The following is a 23,085-nucleotide window of genomic DNA, read 5'->3' as shown; positions in this document are numbered from 1 at the left end:
AACCCATCGTACGAAGGGAAAAGTTTCCAAAGAAATCCGTCTCCCCTTCCCGCCCATCTCTTTGCGCCAAAGAAGTCATCCACATTCCAGGATGTGACTCACTCAACGCTGGTCACTTTGGAGGGAGAGAGAGCCTTCCTTTGGGATTCGGGGAAGAAGGTTCATCCATACATTTTTTTGGCTTCGGAGTTTGTGGCAAACTCGAGCCAGAGTTTGGGTGCCAAAATTCCAGCAACACATTTCCTAGCAATGTTTGCAGGGATATCTATCTATCTATATATATAAATTTATTCTGGCCATTTCTACTTTAATCAAAACAGCGAAACTACACACCCAAAACCCACGAAACTTGGCCACAAAAGACATGGTCCTCCCTGCTGTGTTTAGACAGCAAAACGGGGGGGAAAAATCGAACTGCAAGTCCCTCAAAATCCCAAAAAACAGGAAAACTCCATGTGCGCATGCGCCAAGCAGCCCCCACCCTTGGAAAACAGACTTGCATGCAAGGGAGCTGCGTTGCCAAGCTCATTCATCGCTATGAGAAATGCCTACATTTGAATGGCGACTATGTTGAGAAGTGGTATTTGGGTGTGGCTTTCAACTGCATATGGTAAATGTTTTCTCCTATACTTTGTTCATTTTTAATTCCAAAACGTAATCTACTTTCTGGATAGCCCTCGCATTATAACTATATATATAAAAGAGTGATGGAATCCTGGCACCGAGCAAAACAACAAAACTAAGCACCCCCCAACCTCGGAATTTCACAACACAATCCATCATACACGCCTTGAGGTTGAAACCACAAAATATCATGTCACGAACCTCCACAGGGCCTAAAAAACCCCAAAAACCGGAGCTATTCAGTGCAATTCCAATGGGCCACAGCAACGCGTGGCAGGGCACAGCTAGTATTATTATATTGTTATATTGACACAGGAGACATGGTGGAATGATGCCATTACAACTGTACTCTCGGTTTGCTTCTGACACAATCTATATATATAAAAGGGTAATGAAATTTCGGCCTAGGACAAAACAACAAAACTACACATCCCAGAAACATTAAACTTGGCAGCACAACCCCTCATCCATGCCTCTATGTTCATACAACAAAAAGAAAAGAAAATTTAAGTCCTAATTAGAGGGAGAGGAATAATTGTTTTTATCCAATTGCTGCCAGTTAAAAGGCTAAGCTCCGCCCACTTGGTCTCCTAGCAACCCACTCAGCCCAGGGGACAGGCAGAGTTAGACCTCACTTAGGCCTCTTCCACACTGACTATAAAATACAGATTATCCGATTTTAACTGGATTATATGTCAGTGTAGACTCAAGGCCCTTCCACATAGCTATATAACCCATTTATAATGGACTTAATGTCAGGTAAAACCTTTACCCTTTACTTTAACTACCACCAATTCCTAAAATAGTTTATATTATTATTATTATTATTATTATTATTATTATTATTATTATTATTATTTCCCATACCACTATACTTCACCACAGCAACGCGTGGCCGGGCACAGCTACTAAATGAATAAATTAGGACAAGAAGGAGACGCCATTCCCGATGGATAAATTCAACAAAGCTCTGAATCAGGCCACGTGGAGGTTTCTCGTTCATAGAGTCACCAAAAGATAAAAACAGGGGGAAAAGGGAAACTTTAAAAAAAATTATTTCAGCACTGTCCTTGTCAACACTGGAAAGTCTGGCAAGGTGCCCAGTTGGGATCTGTTTTGCTAGCAACACGGAAACTCACTCTCTATTTCGGAAACGGCTCTGTCGGAAGGGAGAAACCTTGACCTTCCGCACTGACAATCCTGTCAGAGTTTTTGCAGCGCAGTAGTAGTTGGATGGAATCAGTGGAGCGCAGAACGAAGAGACATCCAGGGACGTTAGTAAAACTATATACAAAGTTTTACTGACTCAACACAAACAGACGACAAATGAGCACAGGACTTGACTCGAACTCTGAGCAGACAGATCTCGACTGCACTGAACGCAATCACTTGTGTCTGGATACTCTCTAGTTCCAGCCACACATCAAGGTCATCATAGCTTCGTGGCAATTAATTCTTTCCACACTATGGTACAACTGAACAGAACTGAACTGATGCAATCGTTATGCACAAACACTTGTGTCTGGATACTCCCTAGTTCCAGCCACACATCAAGGTCATCACAGCTTCTTGGCAATTCACTCTTTCCACACTATGGTACAACTGAACAGAACAGAACTGATGCAATCGTTATGCACAAACACTTGTGTCTGGATACTCCCTAGTTCCAGCCACACATCAAGGTCATCACAGCTTCTTGGCAATTAACTCTTTCCACACTATGGTACAACTGAACAGAACTGAACTGATGCAATCGTTATGCACAAACACTTGTGTCTGGATACTCCCTAGTTCCAGCCACACATCAAGGTCATCACAGCTTCTTGGCAATTCACTCTTTCCACACTATGGTACAACTGAACAGAACTGAACTGATGCAATCGTTATGCACAAACACTTGTGTCTGGATACTCCCTAGTTCCAGCCACACATCAAGGTCATCACAGCTTCTTGGCAATTCACTCTTTCCACACTATGGTACAACTGAACAGAACTGAACTGATGCAATCGTTATGCACAAACACTTGTGTCTGGATACTCCCTAGTTCCAGCCACACATCAAGGTCATCACAGCTTCTTGGCAATTCACTCTTTCCACACTATGGTACATACTGGATGATGCAATCAGTTGCAATACAAGCATGACACAAATTGCATTTAAACACTATCAATACACAAATCCCACATTAACAATTCCCCAAAAGGGAGTGAGTTTTCATGTTGGTTCCGGAGAGCTTAACAGTCCCTAGGAAACAGCCAGGGCTGACGTAATCCCGACTGCCATTACATTGCCTCACTGTCCCAAACGAAGGCAGCAGCCTGTAAAGATAAAGCCCATTGATCTGGAACCGCTACTTTAGCTGCGGGCACATCCCATGATACTTGGATGCTCTTGTTGTTCGCGGTTCTAAATCTCCTCCCTTAGACTCCCACATGATCTGCTCTTCTTCCGACCATTCAGAACATTGCACCCCAAACATGTGTCAACTCACCATGTGATAGTTGACCATCTCTTGAAGGCTGTCTCCAAACTTGTCCAGGCATTCCTGCGGATGGAAATAAAGCACAACAGTAAGCAACACAAAATAACAAACAGATCATGCATATAATACTAGCTGTGCCCGGCCACGCGTTGCTGTGGCAAAGTGGTGGTGGTATTGGTTAAAAATTGTTGTGTAATTTTTATTTGACGTTATTTGCATTTTTTATTAATTTTATTGTAAGTTATATTTTTATTTATTATATTTTATTATTTTCTTGTATTATTTTTAGTTATTTTCTGTTATTATAGTATTTTATTGTATCAATTTTTTAGTGTTTTTATTGATTTTTTTTGGTTGCTAGGAGACCAAGTTGGAGGAGCTTAGCCTTCTAACTGGCAGCAATTGGATAAAAGCAATTATTCCTCTCTCTCTAATTAGGACTTTATTTTTCTTTTTTTTTTGTTGTATCAACGTAGGGGCATGGATGATGGGTTGTGTTGTCAAATTTCGAAGTTGGGGGGCCTGTAGTTTTGTTGCTTTGTGGGTCGCTGTGATGCCATCACTCTTTTATATATATAGATTGTCTAGAAATTCATATGGCACATTCCTGTCCCAGCAAAACGTATCCATTGGTGATATCAAAATCCGTAATTTTGGCCCCAAACGTGCCCTCGACTCATACATAGTAATAATAAAATAAAACTTTGTTTACCGTATATACTCGAGTATAAGCCGACCCGAATATAAGCCGTATTTTAAACTGTATTTAAAATATGACTTTTCAACTCTGATTAAATCATTATTTTCATCTTCTTCAATGTAAATGTGCTTATGTCTCCTTTTAATAATAATAACACTATTATAATAAAAATTATAATAGTGTATTATTATTATTATTAATATATTGTATTACATTATTATATTACATACAATGTAGCCTCATTATACGATCTTCTACTCCGAAATGTTTTATGTTAATATATTTGCTTTATAATCCCCGTCCCCTGATCAAGGTTGTTGTGTTATTTATTGTACAGTAGAGTCTCACTTATCCAACACTTGCTTATCCAACTTTCTGGATTATCCAATGCATTTTTGTAGTCAATGTTTTCAATGCATCGTGATATTTTGGTGCTAAATTCAAAAATACAGTAATTACTACATAGCATTACTGCGTATTGAACTACTTTTTCTGCCAAATTTGTTGTCTAACATGATGTTTTGGTGCTTCATTTGTGAAATCATAACCTAATTTGTCGTTTAATAGGCTTTTCCTTAATCTCTCCTTATTATCCAACATATCCGCTTATCCAACGTTCAGCTGGCCCGTTTACATTGGATAAGTGAGACTCTACTGTATTATTATTAGTATATTGTATTACATTATTATATTACATACAATGTAGACTCATTATAAGATCTTCGAAATGTTTTATGTTAATATATTTGCTTTATAATCCCCGTCCCCTGATCAAGGTTGCTGTGTTATTTATTGTATTATCTAATTGTATAGTTTTTTATCTTATTTTAATATTATGTTTTATGTGGTTATGTAATGTATCGTATATACTCGAGTATAAGCCGACCCGAATATAAGCCGAGGCACCTAATTTTACTACAAAAAAACTGGGAAAACATTGACTCCAGTATAAGCCGAGATACCAATAAAATTACATTAATTGAGGCCTCAGTAGTTTAAATGTTTTTGAATATTTACATAAAGCTTAAATTTAAGATAAGACTGTCCAACTCTGATCAAATCATTATTCTCATCTTCTTCAATGTAAATGTGCTTATGCATCCTTTTAATAATAATAAAATAATACATGTAATAATAATAATAATAATAAATGCAGTAAAATAATAAATGTAATAATAGAGTAAAATAATAAATGTAATACAGTAGAGTCTCACTTATCAAACACTCGCTTATCCAACGTTCTGGATTATCCAACGCATTTTTGTAGTCAATATTTTCAATGCATTGTGATATTTTGGTGCTATATCAAGTTGGTTTGTTGATCTAAAGCAGGGGTCCCCAAACTTTTAAAGCAGAGGGCCAGTGCACAATCCTTCAGACTGTGGAGGGGCCGAACTATCATTCGGAAAAAGAACAAAAACCGAACAAATTCCTATATACACTGCACATGTCTTATTTGTAGTGCAAAACAACAACAACAATGAAAGAACAATACAATATTTAAAAATGAAAACAATTGTAACCAGCATAAACCTATCAGGATTTCAATGGGAAGTGTGGCCCTGCTACTGGCCAATGAGATAGTCAAGTTAATTAGGATTGTTGTTGTTGTTGTGTGCCTTCAAGTCATTTCAGACTTTGGGCGAGCCTAAGTCTACAATTATTTATTTATTCATTGACTACATTTATTAATTACATTAATATCCTGCCCTTCTCACCCTGAAGGGGACTCAAAGCAGCTGTATGTACATACAATATATTATATTATTAGCATAGCACAATATTAGCATTATATATTACTATATTGAACTATACCACTATACTGTAATATTTTATGTAATATATAACATATAATTAATATTATTATATGGTATTATTAATATTATATTGTATAACATTATAACATTATAATGTTATTATCAATATTATATGTATATACCATATATTATATTATTAAAAATGATATTAACATATTATATTATAAAACTGAGGGTGAGGCCGGGTAAATGACCTTGGAGGGCTGCATCCGGCCCCCAGGCCTTAGTTTGGGGACCCCTGCACTATACTGTAATATTATATGTAATATATAATATATAATTAATATTATTATCTGGTATTAGTATTAGTATTATATTGTATAACATTAAAATATTATTATCAATATTATATGTAAATTCAATATATTATTAAAAATGATCTAAAAATATTATATTATAAAACTGAGGGTGGGGGCCAGGTAAATGACCTTGGAGGGCCGCATCCGGCCCCCGGGCCTTAGTTTGGGGACCCCTGATCTAAAGATTGGTGGTTCCAATCTGCGAGATGGATGAGCTCCCGTATGTCAGCTCTAGCTTGTGGGGACATCAGAGAAGCCTGCGGTAACACATCTGGGCATCCCCTGGGCAACGTCTCTGTAGACAGCCAATTCTTGTATTTCAAGTATGTTCTCAAGTTGGGTGAGCTCCCATCGGTCAGCTCTAGCTTGCAGGATCATTAGAGAAGCCTACCAGCAGGATGTAACATATCCAGGTGACCCTTGGGCAATGTCTCTGTAGACAGCCAATTCTTGTATTTCAAGTATGTTCTCAAGTTGGGTGAGCTCCCATCGGTCAGCTCTAGCTTGCAGGATCATTAGAGAAGCCTACCAGCAGGATGTAACATATCCAGGTGACCCTTGGGTAACGTCTCTGTAGACAGCCAATTCTCTCACACCAGAAGCGACTTGCAGTATGATCTCTTTGGGTGAGCTCCCGTCTGTCAGCTCTAGCTTGTGAGGATATGAGAGAAGCCTCCGGTAACACATCCAGGTGTCCCCTGGGCAACGCCTCTGTAGACAGCCAATTCTCCCAAACCTCTCTCTGTCTTTTTGATTCTCGTCCCAAAGGCACGGCTTGGGTTTTCCTTCCTTTTTTTTTTTTTAGCGAGAGCTTATCTTCCTCTTCCCAAATAACGGATGCTCGCTGACCTACTTCGGCGGCATTGTCTCTGCTTTCTGGTGTGTGTGTGTGTGTGTGTGTGTGTGTTTTTCCAGAAAGCCGACAACGCGATTCCTTGAGGCATCAAGCTCCTCGGATATTTTTAGCTTCGCGAGGAATCCGTATGTGTGCAAGAGAGAGAGAGAGGACGGAAGAGATTTTTTATTTATTTATTCTCTCAACCTCCTGGCGCTGTTTGGAAGAGTTTGGACCATAGATGATGGGACTTGCAATACTTTCACTCACTTCCCGAGATCACTGCAACCCCCACCAATGTCTGATCAAGACTAAACTTGACACATAGAGCCACCATGACCCACTCTACGTCCTGGCGCTGTTTGGAAGCGTTTGGACTATGGATGATGGGACTTGCAATACCTCCACTCACTTCCTGAGAGCACTGTGACTCCCACCAATGACGAATAAGGACCAAACTTGACACATAGAGCCACCATGACCCACTCTACGTCCTGGCGCTGTTTGGAAGAGTTCGGACCATGGATGATGGGACTTGCAATACCTTCACTCACTCCCTGAGAGCACTGCAACTCCCACCAATGACAAATAAGGACCAAACTTGGCACACAGAGCCCCCATGACCCACTACACACCCTGGCGCGGTTTAGAGAAGGATGGGCTACGTCCAGTCGCTGTTTGGAAGAGTTTGGACCATGGATGATGGGACTTGCAATACTTTCACTCACTTCCCGAGATCACTGCGACCTCCACCAATGTCTGATCAAGACTAAACTTGACACATAGAGCCACCATGACCCACTCTACGTCCTGGCGCTGTTTGGGAGAGTTCGGACCATGGATGATGGGACTTGCAATACCTTCACTCACTCCCTGAGAGCACTGCAACTCCCACCAATGACAAATAAGGACCAAACTTGGCACACAGAGCCCCCATGACCCACTACACACCCTGGCGCGGTTTAGAGAAGGATGGGCTACGTCCTGTTGCTGTTTGGAAGAGTTTGGACCATGGATGATGGGACTTGCAATACCTTCACTCACTTCCTGAGAGCACTGTGACTCCCACCAATGATGAATAAGGACCAAACTTGGCACACAGAGCCTTCATGACCCACTCTACGTCCTGGCGCTGTTTGGAAGAGTTCGGACCATGGATGATGGGACTTGCAATACTTTCACTCACTTCCCGAGATCACTGCGACCCCCACCAATGTCTGATCAAGACTAAACTTGACACATAGAGCCACCATGACCCACTCTACGTCCTGGCACTGTTTGGAAGAGTTCAGACCATGGATAATGGGACTTGCAATACCTTCACTCACTTCCTGAGAGAACTGCGACTCCCACCAATGACAAATAAGGACCAAACTTGGCACACAGAGCCCCCATGACCCACTACACACCCTGGCGTGGTTTAGAGAAGGATGGGCTACGTCCTGTCGCTGTTTGGAAGAGTTTGGACCATGGAGGATGGGACTTGCAATACCTTCACTCACTTCCCGAGATCACTGCCACCCCCACCAATGTCTGATCAAGACTAAACTTGGCACTTAGAGCCACCATGACCCACTCTACGTCCTGGCGCTGTTTGGAGAAGGATGGCCCTTGGACGATGTGACTTGCATATGGGAGTTGTAGTTCACCCGCACCCACTGAACCCAGCTGACATTGGATCTAGACTACACTTGGAACAAAGGCAAACAATGCCTTTCTCAACTAACCCGAGTCCCCAAGCTAGTAGGAGACAGAGAATAACAAGGTTCAGGATATGCCTCTCACTTACCGAAATCATTTCGTCCTTCTTGCATTGCTGAGACAGGTCTCGGACCCCGCTGACAAACTGCTTGTTGGTGATGATGTAGGCCTTGCCGGCCTCGATCATGTTGCTGCATAGCTTCACCAGCTGAGGAAGAAAGACACGGCATAGGCATCGCAATAGAAGTAAATAATGGTCAATGGTGATATACCTCACAACCTCTGAGGATGCCTGCCATGGATGTGGGCGAAACATCAGGAGAGAATGCTTCCAGGACATGGCCAAACTCACAACAACCCAGTTATTCCGGACATGAAAGCCTTCGACAATACAATGGTCAAGTTGTGTCGTTGAAGGCTTTCATGACCGGAATCATCGAGTTGATGTGAGTTTTGGCCATATTCCAGAAGCATTCTCTCCTGATGTTTCGCCCACATCTATGGCAGGCATCCTCAGAGGTTGTGAGGTCTGTTGGAAACTAGGCAAGTGGACCATCCATATATATGTGGAATAATGTCCAGGGTGGGAGAACGAATTCTTGTCTGTTTGAGGTAAGTGTGAATATTACAACTGACCACCTTGATTAGCATTGAATAGCCTTGCAGCTTCCAAGCCTGGCTGCTTCCTGCCTGGGGGAATCTTTTGTTGGGAGGTCTTAGCTGGCACTGCTTGATTCATAAGAGAATAATAGTTACAAACTGATTATAGTTTATAATACAAGAACGTAAGGAATAAACAAATAAGGACTGTTTTACAGCAATGTACCAAACATTATATTCATGCTTGAATGTTTTCCAAAGTAACTGATAAACTGTGGTCAACACTTTAAATAGATTCAGTATTGTCAGTCATATATTATCAGTTACTTTGGAAAACATTCAAGCATGAATATAATGTTTGGTACATTGTTGTAAAACAGTCCTTATTTGTTTACTCCTTACGTTCTTGTATTATAAACTATAATCAGTTTGTAACTGTTATTCTATTCTGTAATACTAGTGAGTAACAGGACAACCTTGTATTTACACTAAATTTATAGATTTCTGTGTACGTTAGTGATTACCTGCTAGATTCATATCTGGAATTCATGTCATGAAAGCCTTTGACAACACATACAACTCTGCATCCTTGCCTCCTTAGTTCTATATTATTTTACAGCCACATGCCACTTCATGCTCTGCTTGCTGTGAACTGAATGCTCAACTATAAGTATCCCATTTTTGTATCTTTGCCTCCTAAGCTCTAAATTCTTTTACAGCCACGTGGCACTTCATGCTCTGCTTACTGTGAGCTGAATGCTCAACTATAAGTATCCCATTTTTGTATCTTTGCCTCCTAAGCTCTAAATTCTTTTACAGCCACATGCCACTTCATGCTCTGCTTGCTGTGAACTGAATGCTCAACTATAAGTATCCCATTTTTGTATCTTTGCCTCCTAAGCTCTAAATTCTTTTACAGCCACATGGCACTTCACGCTCTGCTTGCTGTGAGCTGAATGCTCCACTATAAGTATCCCATTTTTGTATCTTTGCCTCCTAAGCTCTAAATTCTTTACAACCACATGGCACTTCACACTCTGCTTGCTGTGAGCTGAATGCTCAACTGAAAGTATCCCGTTTTTGTATCTTTACCTCCTAAGCTCTAAATTCTTTTCCAGCCACGTGGCACTTCACGCTCTGCTTGCTGTGAGCTAAATGCTCAACTATAAGTATCCCGTTTTTGTATCTTTGCCTTCTAAGCTTTAAATTCTTTACAGCCACATGGCACTTCACGCTCTGCTTGCTGTGAGTTGAATGCTCAACTATAAGTATCCTGTTTTTGCATATTTCGGATGCTCTGCTGTTTTTGGGTAGTTTTTCCTCCTAACACACCCAAAAAATCATAAAACTCTAGACATATGAAAGAGCAGAAGTAGAGACACATTCCCTTCCACATTCCCTTGTATGAGGAACACAGGACTTCGACCAAAGTTGGGAAATCAATGGAAAATGCAAACGAGGAAAACGCCGAGGTGTTGTGTATGTCCAATGTGTTCTAGCAGCATTTTCTCCTAATGTTTCACCTGCATCTGTGGCTGCCATCTTCAGAGGTGCAGGCAAAACATCAGGAGAAAATGCTGCTAGAACACATTGGACATATCACCCAGAAATGACATATTTGCACTGTATCATTTCAATTCCCTCCTCTCACGTTCCCTGCGCAGCGCTGCCTCCGATTCCAGGGAAGCAGATGTGGCTCCCGGTCACATCTGGCGCCCAGATGGACACCAGCATGCCTTTGGAAAAGGAAAAGGCCCTTCTGCAACGTGGCAAAACAGAGCCGCCGCTATGCGCTCTTTGCTGGGAGGATGCTTTGGAGGGAATGGCCAAACAGAATTCCAAACAGAAATCCCAACATAGCAAAGCCCGGGGCCAGCCGAGGGAGGAAGAATCGAGTTTCTCCTCGCGTTTCAGAGACACACATTGTATATCCCCTTTAAATATAATTGCTGAGCAAGCATATATTCTTAATAACGGCCAATCCAATTACATCAGAGGGCCACTTCACCTATTAACGGCCAATCCAATTACATCAGAGGGCCACATCACCTATTAACAGCCAATCCAATTACATCAGAGGGCCACTTCACCTATTAACGGCCAATCCAATTACATCAGAGGGCCACGTCACCTATTAACAGCCAATCCAGTGACATCAGAGGGCCACTTCATCTATTAACGGCCAATCCAATTACATCAGAGGGCCACTTCACCTATTAACGGCCACTCCAATTACATCAGAGGGCCACTTCACCTATTAACGGCCAATCCAATTACATTAGAGGGCCACGTCACTTATTAACGGCCAATCCAGTGACATCAGAGGTCCACGTCACTTATTAACGGCCAATCCAGTGACATCAGAGGGCCACTTCACCTATTAATGGCCAATCCAATTACATCAGACAGCTACTCCATCTAGCAACAGCCTTTGTGGTACCAACAAATGAACATATTTCATCAGAATTATAGTTTCCCAAGGTCCATACCCTTCTCTGGGTGCATTTACACTATGGGATGAATGCTCTTGGACCCCACTTTAAATACCATAACTCCATACTATGCCTTTGTTGGCAATACTGGCTATACGGTATAGACACTGAATCCTTGCATCGGACTCAAATCTCTTCTCTGGCTCACCTTGTCAAGCTTGGCTTCGATTTCCACCACATCTGTTTCCACTTCATCGATGGTCGCCCTGCGAGGAGAAAAGAGAGACAAATGCGGATGTGAGTCCCCATCATTCGATATCATAAAACGGCAACAAAACAAACAATATCCCCTGTTGTTCTCACAATTGTTGTTCCATTTGAAACAAAACCAATCACAGGTTTTCCATAAGTTTCATCTATGCTGACGATCGTGCCATCACCGCTCAAGCAGAGAGCTTTGAAAGGGTTGAAGTGAAGCTCTCTGAAGCTTTAGGTGCTCTTACTGCCTATTGCAGGGAAAACCAGCCGATTCCTAATCCATTGCCAGAAGAGACAGAGAGTTTCATCTATGCTGACGATCATGCCATCACCGCTCAAGCAGAGAGATTTGAAATGGTTGAACAGACACTTTCAGAAGCTTTAGGTGCTCTTACTGCTTATTACAGGGGGAACCAGCCAATTCCTAATCCATCTAAAACAGATATTCCTTTCTCCCTTCTCCAGCTCTGCAAGGGCCTATCTCACAATGTCTTCATAGCAATATAGCTCTTTGTTCCATCAATATTTACACAAACGATCAGCCACTGTCAGAAGGGACAGAGAGTTTAATCTATGCTGACGATCATGCCATCACTGCTCAAGCAGAGAGCTTTGAAAAAATGGTTCAACAGACACTTTCAGAAGCTTTAGGTGCTCTTACTGCCTATTACAGGGAAAACCAGCCGATTCCTAATCCATCTAAAATGGATATGTGTGCTTTCCACACATCTCCACACATAGAGAGTTTCATCTATGCTGACAATCATGCAATCGCTGCTCAAGCAGAGAGCTTTGAAATGGTTGAAGACACTTTCAGAAGCTTTAGGTGCTCTTACTGCCTATTACAGGGAAAACCAGCTGATTCCTAATCCATCTAAAATGGAGATGTGTGCTTTCCACTGCCAGAAGGGACAGAGACTTTCATCTATGCTGACGATCATGCCATCACTGCTCAAGCAGAGAGCTTTGAAATGGTTCAACAGAAGCTCTCTCTGAAGCTTTAGGTGATCTTACTGCCTATTACAAAGAAAACCAGCCGATTCCTAATCCGTCTAAAATAGATATGTGTGCTTTCCACACATCTCTACACATAGAGAGTTTCATCTATGCTGACAATCATGCCATCGCTGCTCAAGCAGGGAGTTTGAAATGGTTGAACAGACACTTTCAGAAGCTTTAGGTGCTCTTACTGCCTATTACAGGGAAAACCAGCCGATTTCTAATGCATCTAAAATGGAGATGTGTGCTTTCCACCCCCAGAAGGGACCGAGAGTTTCATCTATGCTGACGATCATGCCATCACTGCTCAAGCAGAGAGCTTTGAATCAATTTCATCACTCCTTGGCTTTTAAAACATCCAGGACGTACTGAAAGATACTACACCTCTCTGCTGCTCTCAGACTCCTGTTCTGCAATAACCTATAGTGTCGCCAGGTTCTGTGCGGCAGCAATTTCCATCAGACGGACGATGACTGACCCCACAGGGCCTGTAGCCAGAGCAATCTGTTATAACTGAAAGACTGTAAGAGCCAATTAGTGGATCGATATTTACTATTAGCTGACTCTGCTAATTGCTTTTAATTTGTTTTTATTATAGCATGTTTTTAACTTGTTCTTTTATCTGACTTTTATGGGAACTGTGATTCCCCTTTTCGGGCACCTGTGCCCATTTCTATATATTCTGGTCATAGACCGTAATAAATTGCTGAACTGAGCTTTGAAATGGTTGAACAGAAGCTCTCTGAAGCTTTAGGTGCTCTTACTGCCTATTACAGGGAAAACCAGCTGATTCCTAATCCATCTAAAATGGAGACATTGCTTTTAATCTTAAGAACAGACAAGCATCTCAAGCTCTGAGGATGACCTGGGAAGGAATCCCACTGGAGCAATGCAGCACAACAAAAATGGTCTGACTTACAAGAAGCACTGCTTTCAAAAACTAGATACTTTGACTGGGGGTTAATGGAAGCTATAGCTATCAGCTTTCTCGAATTCTAGGCTTGAACGAGAAACCCACTGCGTGCTTTTGTGCCCTGTTTCTTCTCTGTTTGGAAAGCTTTTATCTTCAAAAAAAGAGTGTTTTCTTCTGGACTCACATCCAAAATATCGAAGAGAAAAAGGCACTCCCAGGCCAAGTCCTGTGGCGTAAAATCTGGAAGTACGGCCGGGCCAAAAACAGATACCTCTCCGGGATCTCATTCCTGCGGTCAAAACGGACAATGGTTCTTTTAAACCGGCACCTGGAAATGCGGTAAGCCGTGGGGCCATCCCGTCCGCTCCAAAAAGCCTGGCCAAATCCCAGCGGACGGCAGCTCTTAGCCCTGCGGTCTGGGCTGCCAAGCAAGGAGGAAACGGAGGAGGAGGCCTGCGAAACATCCTGGCTCTGGGGTTTGAAGCATGCGGACACCAAACATGTCTGCTTAACCCTTTGCGAAGAGTTCTACAGAGTCCACAGACAGCTTAAAAAGATAGAGAGGAAGGAGCAAGCTTCCATCTCTTCCAACTCTAGGATTCTGTGATTCTGTGAGAGCAAATCAAGCCTGAACTCTCCCTTAAAGCAAAGATGACGAAACTGAAGCTTACATACATTGCAATGCTTTGGGTGAACAATCAAATGTAAACAAGAATGTGAATTGTGAAGCCAATAATCACACAGTGTCCAACTCAGTAAATGAAATTCTAAGGATAAATAAGGTGCCATTAACTTCGAGGAGAGATACAGCGAAAGCAGTCAAGGGATATAGTGCCAAGTCTGACTGAATAACCACAATCCAAATTTATGCTTCAACTGGCATCCGTATTAATACAAGTTATTCCATCTGTCACACATTCACCCAAACACAGATGCCCCCACCCATTAATATTATTATTATTATTATTGACACAACGACATAGTCTGACACAGCAAACAAGATAGATATGATGGATTTCGTATCACAAAATCACAAGTCGAACACTTCCCTAGTGTCTAGGACTGTGTGATGTATATTATTATTATTATTATTATTATTATTATTATTGACACAACGACATAATCTGACACAGCAAACAAGATAGATATGCTGGATTTCGTATCACAAAATCACAAGTCGAACACTTCCCAAGTGTTTAGGACTGTGTGATGTATTTTCGGTGATGCGTGCAGATCCCAGTAGGGTGGCCTTTTGCAGTTATTATTCGTTGACACAGCAACAAAATATATATGCATCATTATTATTATTATTATTATTATTACTGACACAAAGACAGATTATGACACAGCAACGAGATAGATATGCTGCATTGTTGTTGTTGTTGTTGAGACAAAGACAGAGTATGACACAGCAATGAGATATATATGCTGCATTATTATTATTATTATTATTATTATTATTATTATTATTATTACTGACACAAAGACAGAGTATGACACAGAAATGAGATATATGTGCTGGATTATTATTATTATTATTATTATTATTATTATTATTACTGACACAAAGACAGAGTATGACACAGAAATGAGATATATGTGCTGGATTATTATTATTATTATTATTACTGACACAAAGACAGAGTATGATACAGAAATGAGATATATATGCTGGATTATTATTATTATTACTACTGACACAAAGACAGAGTATGACACAGAAATGAGATATATATGCTGGATTATTATTATTATTACTACTGACACAAAGACAGAGTATGATAGAGAAATGAGATATATATGCTGGATTATTATTATTATTACTACTGACACAAAGACAGAGTATGATACAGAAATGAGATATATATGCTGGATTATTATTATTATTACTACTGACACAAAGACAGAGTATGACACAGAAATGAGATATATATGCTGGATTATTATTATTATTATTACTACTGACACAAAGACAGAGTATGACACAGAAATGAGATATATATGCTGGATTATTATTATTATTATTACTACTGACACAAAGACAGAGTATGACACAGAAATGAGATATATATGCTGGATTATTATTATTATTACTACTGACACAAAGACAGAGTATGATACAGAAATGAGATATATATGCTGGATTATTATTATTATTATTACTACTGACACAAAGACAGAGTATGATACAGAAATCAGATATATATGCTGGATTATTATTATTATTATTACTACTGACACAAAGACAGAGTATGACACAGAAATCAGATATATATGCTGGATTATTATTATTATTACTACTGACACAAAGACAGAGTATGACACAGAAATGAGATATATATGCTGGATTATTATTATTACTACTGACACAAAGACAGAGTATGACACAGAAATCAGATATATATGCTGGATTATTATTGTTGTTGTTGACACAGTATGACACAGCAACTAGATATATATGCTGGATTATTATTATTATTATTATTATTATTATTATTATTATTATTACTACCACTATTATTATTGGCTTGCATCCATAGCCGAAAAAGAGAAGGAATTTCCAATAAATATTATTGCAAAACAAGCAAAGAGTCCATTGTACCTTGTGCAGGAGAACACCTTCCCCATCTGAAACATCTAAGGTGCTGCTGACATTGGTCCTTGTCCTTGGGAACCCAAAATGGGCCTGATCCCAAAAGAAAAAGGCAGGACTTTGTAGCCCAAATGGGACAGATCCCAAGAGAAAAGAGGAGAGGTTGAGAATCCAAATGAACCCAAATGGACTAGATCCCCAGAGGAAAAGGCAGAGTTTAGGAGCCCAAATGAACCGGATCCTCAAAGGAAAGGGTGAAGTCGGTCTGTCCGCCCTCCTGACAGCACAACTCTACCTGAGAAGCAGCGGACGCAACAACAGCCCTGGGAGAGGAGAGGACAACGTCAAATCTCTCGTGAACATGAATCAGGCGCTCCAATCACGGCATGCTCCTTAGTCAACATCTGCCAAGGAATGGAGCCACGTGCTTTAAAGAACACCGTTTCCTTTCCCAACCTTGTCTCCAAAGGTTGTCAGGTTACGGCACGTCTTTGCATCACTTCCAGACGCTGCTGAGATGCTCAGAGAGAGGGACAAAAGTATTTGGAGGACACCAGAAGAGGATCCAAAGAAAAAAAAATATCATTTTGTTGTCATGGTCGGAATCACTGTGAGTTTTCAAGGCTGTATTGCCATGTTCCAGAAGCATTCTCTCCTGACGTTTTGCCCGCATCTATGACAGCCCGGAAAACTCACAACCCAGTGATTCTGGCCATGAAAGCCTTCAACAACACATACAACTCTGCATTTTTGCCTCGGAATTCTTGACAGCCACATGGCACTTCATGCTCTGCTTGCTGTGAGCTGAATGCTCAACTATAAGTATCCCATTTTTGTATCTCTGCCTCCTAAGCTCTAAATTCTTGACAGCCACATGGCACTTCACACTCTGCTTGCTGTGAGCTGAATGCTCAACTACAAGTATCCCATTTTTGTATCTCTGCCTCCTAAGCTCTAAATTCTTGACAGCCACATGGCACTTCACACTCTGCTTGCTGTGAGCTGAATGCTCAACTATAAGTATCTAGTTTATATATCTTTGCCTCCTAAGCTCTAAATTCTTTACAGCCACATGGCACTTCACGCTCTGCTTGCTGTGAGCTGAATGCTCAACTATAAGAATCCCATTTTTGTATCTTTGGCTCCTAAGCTCTAAATTCTTGACAGTCACATGGCACTTCACGCTCTGCTTGCTGTGAGCTGAATGCTCAACTATAAGTATCTCGTTTTTGTATCTTTGCCTCCTAAGCTCTAAATTCTTTACAGCCACATGGCACTTCACGCTCTGCTTGCTGTGAGCTCAATGCTCAACTACAAGTATCTAGTTTTTATATCTTTGCCTCCTAAGCTCTAAATTCTTGACAGCTACATGGCACTTCACACTCTGCTTGCTGTGAGCTGAATGCTCAACTATAAGTATCTAGTTTATATATCTTTGCCTCCTAAGCTCTAAATTCTTTACAGCCACATGGCACTTCACACTCTGCTTGCTGTGAGCTGAATGCTCAACTATAAGTATCCCATTTTTGTATCTCTGCCTCCTAAGCTCTAAAGTCTTGACAGCCACATGGCACTTCACGCTCTGCTTGCTGTGAGCTGAATGCTCAACTATATCTCGTTTTTGTATCTTTGCCTCCTAAGCTCTAAATTCTTTACAGCCACATGGCACTTCACGCTCTGCTTGCTGTGAGCTGAATGCTCAACTATAAGTATCTAGTTTTTATATCTTTGGCTCCTAAGCTCTAAATTCTTTACAGCCACATGGCACTTCACGCTCTGCTTGCTGTGAGCTGAATGCGCAACTATAAGTATCTAGTTTTTTATATCTTTGCCTCCTAAGCTCTAAATTCTTTACAGCCACGTGGCACTTCATGCTCTGCTTGCTGTGAGCTGAATGCTCAACTATAAGTATCTACTTTTTATATCTTTGCCTCAACAACACAGTCCAAGCACTTGACATATTCTTGGGTTGGTCTTTGAAATACCCAGAAGTGAATCATCCCCTTACGCATTGCCTGTTTTGATTATTATTATTTGACCAGTGGCGATCAGAACCGGACCATTTGAGATGTTTTTCAAACACGAGAGCTGTCCAGGAGGAATATCGGCCTCTTTCTCAACATACAAAAGGGAATAATGGAGAAGTTTCTCTTGGGCAGATGCCTCCCTGCTATTTTTGTCCTCCTGGCCTGGAAATCACATGGCTCTGCGGGCATCGGGATCGGCAGTTTCCACTTGGTTTCTCCTTGGCTGAAGAAGCCAGAAGCGTAAAAGATGGGCTGAGGAAAGTGTGTTTGCATCGGTTCGCTGCAGATAAATTGCAGGCCTCGATACAGCAAAAAAGCGTCGCTATTTGTTCATTTTCCCACACGGCAGGGGGTTGGATTGGATGGCGCTTGGGGTCTCCTCCGACTTTCCAATTCTATATTCAAACCTACACTCGATATGAAATCCATGGGGCCACCATAAGTGGACTTGGATGCATCCTTGTAAGGATTTCTGACATTAATTCTAATCATGTTGATGCTCATCTCCATTTCTAAGCCGAAGAGCCGGCATTGTCCACAGACACCTCCAAGGTCATGTGGCACTGGCATGACTGCATGGAGTTCCGTTACCTTCCCGCCGGAGTGGTACCTATTGATCTACTCACATTGCCATGTTTTCGAACTGCTAGGTTGGCAGGAGCTGGGGCTAACAGCAGGTGCTCATTCCGCTCCTGGGATTTTAACCTGCGACCTTTCGGTCCGCAAGTTCAGCAGCTCAGCGCTTTTACACACTGTGCCACCAGGGGCCCCATTGATATCTATATATATAAAAGAGTGATGGAATCCTGGCACCGAGCAAAACAACAAAACTAAACACCCCCCAACCTCGAAATTTCACAACACAATCCATCATCCATGCCTCGAGGTTGAAACCACAAAATATCACGTCACGAACCTCCACAGGGCCTAAAAAAACCCAAAAACCAGAGCTATTCAGTGCAATTCCAATGGGCTACAGCAACATGTGGCAGGGCACAGCTAGTAGTACAATATAGTAATTTATTGTCAGTATTGTACTATGCTAGTAATATAATTATAATAATAATGTTACCTTCCTATTGATCTACTCACATTTGTATGCTTGTGGATTTCAATCACTTCTCCCTATAATATGACGTGGTTCAGCATTTCTGAAGTGGTCCAGCATTTCTGTGTCCTCAAATACTATGCTGCGTCCAGGTTGAGTCCACCATGTCACATGACACAGAGAAGCCATTGAAATCCACAGGGATTTGGGACGATTTCAATAAAATGAATAAAATCTGACAACCCATATTCAACTCTAGAATCGGGGCAGTATATAAAGAATGACACTCAGAGGACAGGCATGAAACAATCAGGGCCAGCTAACACCTCCCAACAAAGGCAGGCAGGAAGAAGCCAGGCTTTGAAACTGCAAGGCTATTCAGTGCTAATCAAGGTGGCCAAAGAGCAACACTCAGAAAACAGGGAATTCAAGACAGGAAACAATCAGGGCCAGTTAGCACCTCCCAACAAAGGATTCCCTCAAGGCAGGAAGAAGCCAGGCTTTGAAGCTGCAAGGCTATTCAGTGCTAATCAAGGTGGCCAAAGAGCAACGCCCAGAAAACAGGGAATTCAAGACAGGAAACAATCAGCGCCAGTTAGCACCTCCCAACAAAGGTAGGCAGGAAGAAGCCAGGCTTTGAAACTGCAAGGCTATTCAGTGCTAATCAAGGTCAACGGCAACATTCACACTTATCTCCAACAGACATTATTCCACAGGGATATAAACTGCACTTTAATAATAATAATAATAATAATAATAATAATAATAATAATAATAATAATAATAAAAACAACAACTTTATTTATATACCACCCTATCTCCCGGATGGGACTCAGGCCGGTTTCCAATCATAGAAACAACACATACATTACATAACAACATAATAACACATTATTAAGCAAGGAAAAAAATACAATTATATAGCAATAAATAACACGTACACAACCTGATCAAGGGGACGGGAACCATAAACCCAATATATTAAAGTGTATCATTGTAGGCTAGATGAATCTTGTGCAATATATTCATTTGCCTTTTTTCCAACAGACCTCACAACCTCTGAGGATGCCTGCCATAGATGTGGGCAAAACGTCAGGAGAGAATGCTTCTGGAACATGTCCAGACAGCCTGGAAAACTCACAGCAACACAGTGATTCTGGCCATGGTGCAATGTATGCAGTATACACTTTTTAGGATTGCAGATCAAGAATTTGAGACTTGGCGTCACAACGTTTAGAACAGAAACGGAACAGGCAGTCCACAAACCTCTTCAGGACCCAAATCTGTGGTTCCTCAAAGACCTCAGCCCGCGAAATGATCCACCAACAAGGCTGCCAAACAAAATAATGGCTCAAGAAAGTGCTGCAAAAGCCATGGCTCCAGGGTAGAACCAATTACCGGGGAATATTTGCATTACATGCATTTGCATTGAATTAGAGTTGCAACTGGGGCACAGAACGTACTCCGTGGGTGCAGCTGCACAGCGGAATTAATGCCGTTTGACACCACTTTTACGTAAAGCCTTTCTGCCTTGCTGGTTTACCCTCTAAAACAGGGTTCTGGAACTGTTATAATCCTTCAAATGGGCAATATTTATCAATGCTGTCAGGAGAGAATGCTTCTGGAACAGGGCCATACCGCCTGGAAAACACACAGCAACCCAAAACTATGCTTTGTTTTTGGGATTGTATCAGAAGAGGCCACTTCAGCACAGCTCCCATTTCAGCATCTATCTATCTATCTATCTATCTATCTATCTATCTATCTATCTATCTATCTATCTATCTCTCTATCCATCCATCCATCCATCCATCCATCTATCAATCTATCCATCTGTCTGTCTGTCTACCCATCTATCTATCTGTCTGTCTGTCCGTACATCTGTCTATCCATCCATCCATCCATCCATCCATCAATCCGTCTATCTGTCCGTCTGTCCATCCATCCATCCATCCATCCATCAATCTATCCATCTGTCTGTCTGTCCATCCATCCATCCATCTATCACTCTATCCATCTGTCTGTCTGTTTATCCATCCATCCATCCATCAATCCGTCTGTCTGTCCGTCCGTCCATCCATCCATCCATCCATCCATCCATCCATCCATCCATCCATCCATCTATGCATCCATCCATCCATCCATCCATCCATCCATCCATCCATCCATCCATCCATCTATGCATCCATCCATCCATCTATGTATCCATCCATGTATCTATCCATGTATCTACCTATCCATGTATCTACCTATCAATCAATCTATCCATCCATCCATCCATCCATCCATCTATCAATCTATCCATCTGTCTGTCTGTCTACCCATCTATCTATCTGTCTGTCTGTCTGTCCGTACATCTGTCTATCCATCCATCCATCCATCCATCCATCCATCCATCAATCCGTCTATCTGTCCGTCTGTCCATCCATCCATCCATCCATCCATCTATCCATCTGTCTGTCTGTCTGTCCATCCATCCATCCATCTATCACTCTATCCATCTGTCTGTCTGTTTATCCATCCATCCATCCATCCATCCATCCATCCATCCATCCATCAATCCGTCTGTCTGTCCGTCCATCCATCCATCCATCCATCCATCCATCCATCCATCCATCCATCTATGTATCCATCCATGTATCTATCCATGTATCTACCTATCCATGTATCTACCTATCAATCAATCTATCCATCCATCCATCCATCCATCCATCCATCAATCCGTCTGTCTGTCCGTCCGTCCATCCATCCATCCGTCCATCTGTCTATCTATCTATCTATCCATCCATCCATCTATGTATCCATTCATGTATCTATCCATGTATCTACCTATTTATTTATTTATTTATTTATTTACAGTATTTATATTCCGCCCTTCTCACCCCGAAGGGGACTCAGGGCGGATCACATTATAACACACATAGGGCAAACATTCAATGCCCATAAACACATCAAACAGAGACTGAGAGACACACGCAGAGGCAAGTTAACCTTCTCCTGCGGGGATGTTCGATTCTGGCCACAGGGGGGAGCAGCTGCTTCATCATCCACTCTGACGGCACTTCCTCATTCCAGGTCGTAAATTAGTTAATCTTGCCTCCCCACTTTTATAAGTGGTACCTCATCTCCTACTTGATAGATGCGACTATCTTTCGGGTTGCTAGGTCAGCAACGAGCAGGGGCTATTTTTTATTTTTAATTGACGGGTGCTCACCCCGCCACGGGCTGGCCTCGAACTCATGACCTCATGGTCAGAGTGATTTAAGGCAGCTGCTCAACAGCTGCGCCACAGCCCGGCCCCCAGATACATGGATAGGTAGATACCTATCCATGTATCTACCTATCAATCAATCTATCCATCCATCCATCCATTCATCCATCTATGTATCCATCCATGTATCTATCCATGTATCTACCTATCAATCCATCCATCCATCCATCCATCTATGTATCCATCCATGTATCTATCCATGTATCTACCTATCAATCTATCCATCCATCCATCCATCCATCTATCTATGTATCCATCCATATATCTATCCATGTATCTACCTATCAATCTATCCATCCATCCATCTATCTATGTATCCATCCATATATCTATCCATGTATCTACCTATCAATCTATCCATCCATCCATCCATCCATCCATCCATCCATCCATCTATCTATGTATCCATCCATATATCTATCCATGTATCTACCTATCAATCAATCTATCCATCCATCCTTCCATCTATCTATGTATCCATCCAT

The 23,085-nt window shown here is 41.5% G+C and overlaps 1 protein-coding gene across 1 annotated transcript in view; it reads right to left on the bottom strand.

Moving 5' to 3' along the window:
- acap3 (ArfGAP with coiled-coil, ankyrin repeat and PH domains 3) overlaps positions 1 to 23,085 on the bottom strand; it is a 142,725-nt gene that overhangs the window by 72,942 nt on the left and 46,698 nt on the right. Inside the window, exons 2-4 of the mRNA XM_062965804.1 lie at positions 11,700 to 11,757; positions 8,548 to 8,667; positions 3,117 to 3,170 (exon numbers count right to left, since the gene is read on the bottom strand). Coding sequence (XP_062821874.1) covers positions 3,117 to 3,170; positions 8,548 to 8,667; positions 11,700 to 11,757 — 232 coding nt within the window. The remainder of the gene's footprint in view (positions 1 to 3,116; positions 3,171 to 8,547; positions 8,668 to 11,699; positions 11,758 to 23,085) is intronic.

The sequence above is a fragment of the Anolis carolinensis genome, unplaced genomic scaffold (assembly GCF_035594765.1).
Source record: "Anolis carolinensis isolate JA03-04 unplaced genomic scaffold, rAnoCar3.1.pri scaffold_15, whole genome shotgun sequence".
Taxonomy (NCBI): Eukaryota; Metazoa; Chordata; class Lepidosauria; order Squamata; family Dactyloidae; genus Anolis; species Anolis carolinensis.
This window is presented reverse-complemented; position numbering and strand designations above follow the sequence as displayed.